We start from the raw sequence: 7,086 nt of genomic DNA on the forward strand, positions 1-7,086 counted from the left end.
GCCTGATGATTAAAATTTATATTCATCGCACTTTAGAATCACCCTGCTTATCTTAAAATATGGATAATAAATAAAAACCAGTGTTGATAGTAAGCGTTTTTTATTTTAATTTTCATTAACCGTTAGCTTGTAAGTGTATAATGGGTTGTACTTTTTTTACCGTTGTCTATAATTGATTAATTAAACATATTTAATTTTTCATCCCTCCTCAGTTCAGAGGATAATTAATGAATTTTTAATTCAAATTTACTTAACTTGTGATTATTTAATTTAGCGGCGGCTTTTGATGTTGTGGTTATCGGAAGTACAATTGTACAAAAAGCTTATTCAATTGTGTAGTCAAATTAGTTTTTCCCTCCTTTTTTTAAATTATGAAAGGGACCAGTGGAGTATATTAAAACACCATGCTTCAGTTACTTGATTTTCTGAATTCCAAAACAATGATTTTTTTTCTTTTTCTTAAAAAGTTAAATTATACAATTGTGTTTAGCATAACGTCCCAACATCATTATAACTGTGAAATTAGAAAGAAACCCCAAAGGCAATAAACCTGTATTATTAACGAGTTAATCTCTCCATTAAATTTATCTTCAAAATATTCCGATTGTAAAACATTATTTGAATAGAATTAACAAGCCGCTCAAATAGTAAGTTATGATAAAGAAAAACAAACAAACATTAATAATAATTAACTCCTAATTAATTATGATTCCGTAAAATTGTTTTACCACTGTTGAATAACGTCAGGAGGTAATCGCAAAAGTACATCTGTATTTTATGGAAATTCATTGATGATGTTTACTAATGAGACGAAGAAGGACATACAATTAAAATTATGATTAATTAACCGACAACGGGCCAACAGCGAAAACAAAAGTGCAATAATAAAATCTTTAATTAACACGACAAGCAATCAGGTGAATTTTCAAAACCAAAGTTTGTTTTAACTTAATATAAAAACCAACAGGTTTAGCATATTTTTTTTCTCCAAAAGTTAGCAAGTTCTGCAATATTCTCAATTCTATTGTATTGTGAATCAATTTTAAATATTTTATGATCATATTGATGGTTATATACAGTATAGCTCATATGTTTTAATCTAACTAAATTTTCACACTGGCTTCAAGCTCAGGCAATGGTATTTTTACCTAACTACCAACAGGTTTAGCATATTTTTTTTCTCCAAAAGTTAACGAGTTCTGCAATATTCTCAATTAATTGTACATGTAATCAGTGAATCAATTTTAAATGTAATTTAATACTTTATGATCATATTGATGGTTATATGCAGTGTAGTATAGCTCGTATTTTTTTATCTCTTTAATCAAATTTTCACACTGGCTTCATGCTCAGGTAATGGTATTTTTACCTAACTACCAACAGGTTTACATATTTTTTTCTCCAAATGTTAACAGGTTCTGCAATATTCTCAATTTGTTGCACATGTGATCAGTAAATCAATTTTAATTGTAATTGAACGCTTTCTGATTACATTGACGGTTATATACAGTGTAGTATAGTTCATGCGTTTTTATCTCTTTAATTAAATTTTCACACAGGCTTCAAGCTCTGGTAACGTTTTTACCTAACTATGAAATAAAAGGAGCGGTCACAGGTCATAAATTGTGTAATTGCATTGGGTGGTCTGTGGAAGTACTGTCGACAGTGTTGACAAGCGAGTTGAAACATTCAACTGATGAGTTGTGTCAATCTGAACATTATTAAAAACCAAACAAAAATTTTAATAGGACATAACAAAATAGAATTTAAATACGATTACATAACAGAATCGCAACCGACTAACAAAATCATAAAGCAATCGAAATATTGTTATTGATTGATTTATGTAAGCTCAATGCTGCAAATTGGTACAAAATTGAGCTGAACTGCCCACCTCGGGGTATTTATTTGTCAGGGGTCAAATTTTCATATTTTTCCTTCCGCATCTGAATGTGAAGTTGGGCTCTAGAAGTTTTGAACAGCTAGGTCATTTCCACCTCTACGTCAGTAGTATAGTAGTATTTTGTAGGAAACTAGAATTAAAAATTACTAAATTTCTTCTTTATTAAATCATGATTTTTATTTTTACTAACTTAAAAAATGTATGCTAATTAATTTTTTATTGGTTCAACTTGTCATGCATCTTATTTGTTTTTCAATTAACACTTGCTTACGTTAACGATTCATATCGACAAAGCTCATAAGGGGAGGAGCGAGGACTATGGCTGATTTTGACGACTGCTTCTTTAAGATAATGGGACACGTTGCGGTTGTTGAGCAACAAAAGGTAGTACTTTTTTTTCAATAAAAAGAAATGCTGCACTGGTGGTTTTGTGAAACGAAAGCAAACTTTATCCGGTTAAACGGTCCTTAAGTCCAATTTTTTTACGAAGGTCCTCCAAGGCTGGCATGTGCGTTGAAGACGATCTTTTGTTGGGTTGACAAGAGAAGAGAAAGAAGTCAAAGACAAGAGAAAGGAAGATGTCCCGTGAACGGAAGGAAGTGAGCCCAGCCTGGAAGGTAGCAATTAGCGGGGCAAGGTTATAATTAATATAAAAAAATAAGATGCACGCTTGAGATACACTAGTGGTGGGGAATGTGGGCCGCACTAGATCCATTGTCTTGCGTGAGCCAACTTATCTGAACTCAATTAAACGTAATTAAACTTAATAATTATGCAGTTTTCATAGAGGCGCTCTCTGTATTATCTGATGCCTGAAATTTTACGGCGACGGAGCGTGTCCCGCGTCTTGGCGGGGATCTACACAAATCTCAAAGAGCACCCGAAAGGGAGGCAACAAGCTCGATAACAAGATCACAGACTATGATATCTTCCTGGTCGTTTTGCAGAAGGAAAGTTCTTCGAGATCGCTAACAAAGGGTACCCAACATCCAGAACAAATCTCCATATTAAACTTACCGGAAATAATTTTCTTTGCAACGGTAGGAGATTTAAAAAAATATCCAAATCGGATATTGAACACTGGATAACGTACATCAACGAAAGTGAGATGTCACTACATATTAGGCTTCCGGTTGTCATTGAGAATACAATCTTAATTTTTTTTAAAGATAACTATAGTTCCTAATTGCTAGGTGTGCCCGACACTCGTATATTTTGACTATTTAACTTGGCTTTTCAACCTGCATATCATATAACAAAAAAGGTTCGCAACCATAGAACAAACTTCCTTGTAAAACTTACCACATTTCTCTTGTTACCATCAACTATCTTTTTTTTTAAATAAATTTATTGGTTTATTGGCAGGCTACCGACAATGGAATCATACCAGCTACCAATGCACTGTAAGGGGCGATGTTTCGTCATCGGTCCTCCTACTCATTCATAACAACAAATATACATATACACACTGTTGGCCTATACAACAATTGTACAATTATACGTAATATAATAATAAAGATCGAAATGTTGGCACGATAAAGAAAATGTTTTTCTAAAACCTACGTCACACCAGAGCGCATCTCACGATCTCCAAATAATCATTAACTAACGGTCAATAAAAATCATACATTTTATACAATATTTACACTCTAAAGATGGGAAAACACTCTCCTTTATAAAATCGAAACAAGGGGCCACTCTCATGTCCCTGGAATGCCTTTGTATCATGTGCCGTACCTACTCGCTCCCTGTTAGAGGCCAAGGATAGCACTCCTCGGATAATTGGGACACATGGAGTAACCTTTCAAGGTGTCCGTGTGTCAATCGAGTATGGCCTTATCCTCAAAGGGATGAGCACGATACTTCCTTCCGTTTCAGACCATCCGTGGTCTTTCGCTCAGTGCATTTGACTCTCAAAAAGTAAAACTATTAAATCGGTAGGGTCAGTTTTGTAATTTTTTTAATTTTACCTAAATTAGTTAATTAATTTAAAAAAATTCTGTACCACAGTTAGTGCTGACGTAATTTGTACAACCATGTGCTTTTACCCTTTACTATTTAATCTCTGGAATTAAGAACACATGTTTTGAGTAAACTATATCATTCCTAATGTTACAAAAATGTTTCTTTATTTTTCGGTCATTGTTAATCTAGTGTTTCTTTACTTCGTATACATTCTTCACTTTAAAACATTCACTCTTACTAAAAGAAAGGAATGCGATATAAAAATCGAACCGTCGGCGAGAAGGGTCGCCATTTTCGTATCAGAAGGGCTCGGCTCTGATTTCCTTTTCAACGTGACTGCGGAAGACGGAAGGGAACGTTCTCTGTTGAGACGGGTCGTGGAAGGAGAAGGAGCCTGGGGCGTTTCGAAATGTTTTTCACAAGAAGGCTCAATGCAGGGGATCATGGCTTTACTCAGCGGCACGCAGTACGACCCTTCGATCGTACTCTACTACGCCAAGCTTGTCAGATTAAAACTGGACAACGTCTTTTCTCGGGTGGACCAAGTCTACATCATCGGAGACCCTTATTTTCCGGAAATATTCGAAGGCAAAAAGAAGAAGAACTGGCTAGTCAAAACTTGGACCCGCAAGTTTAAAGAGGAGATAGACTCGGGCGGTAATTTCTTCGCTTACGACGACTTCGCTATAGATAATCTCGGAGAATTGTTCACCGATAAAACACGCAAAACCGATAATAAAACGATTTACGTGTTCTTCTTATCTGGTGTGAATGCCTGTGTACGGCAATCCAATTTGTTCCAAGAATGTGTAAACACGCTAGTCAATTTAGACAGACAGATCGAAAAGACAGTTAGACTGTTTGAATCTTACTACAACGATTCGAGTACGAGTTTCATTTTGACGTCGGATCGGAATATGATAAAACGCTGGAAAACTGGACGTAAATCTGGCAATCCTGAAAATATCCCATTCTTGGCGTGGGGTGCGGGCATTAAAAGATTCGGTCGAAAAGGTAGCGGCCGAATGGAGATTAATAATGAAGACGTCGCTCCTCTCGTTTCAGTCCTACTCGGCAACGATAGTCCGAATAACTCGATCGGCGTCATTCCTTGGAAAATAGTAAACATTCACGAAAATCAGCTTGCTGGCGCACTTTACTGCAACGAGCTTCTTCTCAATGACATAGCCACGGTGTACGCCCAAGAGACGGGAAACAACGATTATATGGAGGCACTGCCTAACGTCGATTTGAACATAACAACACTCAGGAATCAGCTGAAGGATAAAATAACAGAGAGGAATTACTCGGAGGTCGCAGAAATATCCAAACGCTTGTTCCCAATGCACCAAGAACAAATTCGGCTTTATAAAAGTTTCTTAAAGCCGCTGATCTGGACGCTGGTTATCAACTTGTATCTTGGTTTTGCTTTTTGGACTCTGCAGAGAGCAATTTTTAATACTATAATTAAAGAAGAAGATGATACACCCAAGCTCAGTTTCTGGCACCAGTTAAGCAAGGCCAATCTAAAGCAAAGGGTTATTCACAATGCCATTTACGACATCACTGTCGCAGCTGTTGCTTGCACGGTAGGCACTTTCTTTTTCTTTAAAGGTTTCCCATTTTTCCTTCTCCTTTCGTTTCTTCTAGCTACGTTTATTTGGTGGAGGGTGTTAAAAAACGTAAAATACCTCATAAACACAAACTTTCAAAGGCAATTGGTGGAAAGCACAGGGCCGTGGATGATAGGTTCCCTGATCGGTACGATTTGGTTTGTTTTTGGCATCTCGTTCCCGTTAGTCAGACAGTTTCTCTTCGGAATATCTGTCTTGGTCGTTGTGTTCACATTGAACCCAAGGGTGGAAAATATTCTGCTCATTCTGTTCGTTGTCACCTCGGCCGTATTTGTGTTCTTGCTCAATTTCAGAGTTATGGACGAGGACATGGACACCTCGGGTCTGACCATCGGAACAATCTCCTGGATAATATCAATGGGATTTTATATATATTACAATCCAGGACCCTTACGGGATTTCGGCGTCGTTGCGTTAGATTGTACCTCCACTGGTTTAAGCCTTTGGAACGCCCTTAACATCCGCAGCATGCGAACAAACGAGCCGAAAACAATACAATTTTTAATATCCTGGATTATGCTTTCTATCGGGCCGATATTCCCCGTGCTCTCCACCCAGCACGGGATCAAAAGGTTCTGCCATGTCGGATTCGGACTGTGCGCCACTTTCATTCTTCTAAGCGAGTATAACGAAGTGACCGGCCTTCTAGTCTTTTCCACATTTCTGATGATATTGTATTGTATGGAAGTCCGCAATGCGGACATGTTAATTCTCGCCAGGGAACAGCGTGTAACAAAAAAGAGAGAACATTTAAACAAAGTAGACATAAAAATGGCCTATTTTCTGTTCGTACTTATATGGTCCGGCTACATCCTGACAAGCACCGGCAATTATCCGAAACTGTTACAACAAAAGTGGACCTCTAACTTCTTCGAAAACTTCGACCACTTGGGACCCGTAATCGCACTTCTAGCTTACAAAATGTTGATTCCAGTCGCTATCACATGTTCCATGTTCGGACTTCTTTACAAACAGCTGAACTACAGCATGAATCAGATGCTAGAATGGTTCCTTTATCTAAATAACGTAGCTTGTTTTCACCTTCTAATAAACGCGAAAGGCGAAGAATACCCTCTCGGTGAAATATTCCAGAGCATAACTAACTTAGCACTTTCACACATCATCCCGATCGCTGTGATCCTCCTGAGTAAAATACTCGAAGTTTATAATGGTATCGATTTGCAACGATTTTTTAGAAGAAACTAATTAAAAAAATTATTAATTGCACCTCAAGTTAATATGTACAGCTTTATTTTTAATACCTAATGTCGCGTAATTGTGCTTGAGATTTCCAAAAAAATAGGTATTGAGCAATATTCATGATTTTCAGACAACGAATAATAATAATAAATAATTTCTGGGCGGCGGAGCATCATATCATCTCAAGGCTCCACCGCTGCTCCGCCAAGCCGGATCGGGGCGGAATAACGAGTACCCTCCGACCCGGATTCTAGACAGAGGATATACATGATTGGGTTTGTATGTAGAAGTATGTACGTATTTATTGAATTGAGTGAATGTGAGAATGACTAGTTTTATGGAACATAAGGGCGCCGAAATGACCAAAGAAGTCAGCCCGATCAG

The 7,086-nt window shown here is 37.2% G+C and overlaps 1 protein-coding gene across 1 annotated transcript; it reads left to right on the forward strand.

Annotated features, from left to right (window-relative positions):
• Positions 1-3,974: 3,974 nt before the first annotated feature.
• On the forward strand, positions 3,975-6,729 carry LOC106663512 (GPI ethanolamine phosphate transferase 1-like). Its single transcript, XM_014388393.1, has one exon. The coding sequence runs from the start codon at positions 4,024-4,026 to the stop codon at positions 6,706-6,708; it is 2,685 nt and encodes an 894-aa protein (XP_014243879.1). The 5' UTR covers positions 3,975-4,023; the 3' UTR covers positions 6,709-6,729.
• Positions 6,730-7,086: the final 357 nt, after the last annotated feature.

Source organism: Cimex lectularius, unplaced genomic scaffold (assembly GCF_000648675.2).
Source record: "Cimex lectularius strain Harlan isolate CLEC.00 unplaced genomic scaffold, Clec_2.1 scaffold2, whole genome shotgun sequence".
NCBI lineage: Eukaryota > Metazoa > Arthropoda > Insecta > Hemiptera > Cimicidae > Cimex > Cimex lectularius.

Bases quoted from the DNA above. Each gene is read 5' to 3' on its own strand.
- LOC106663512 (XM_014388393.1), top strand. From the start codon at position 4,024: ATGTTTCTTTATTTTTCGGTCATTGTTAATCTAGTGTTTCTTTACTTC.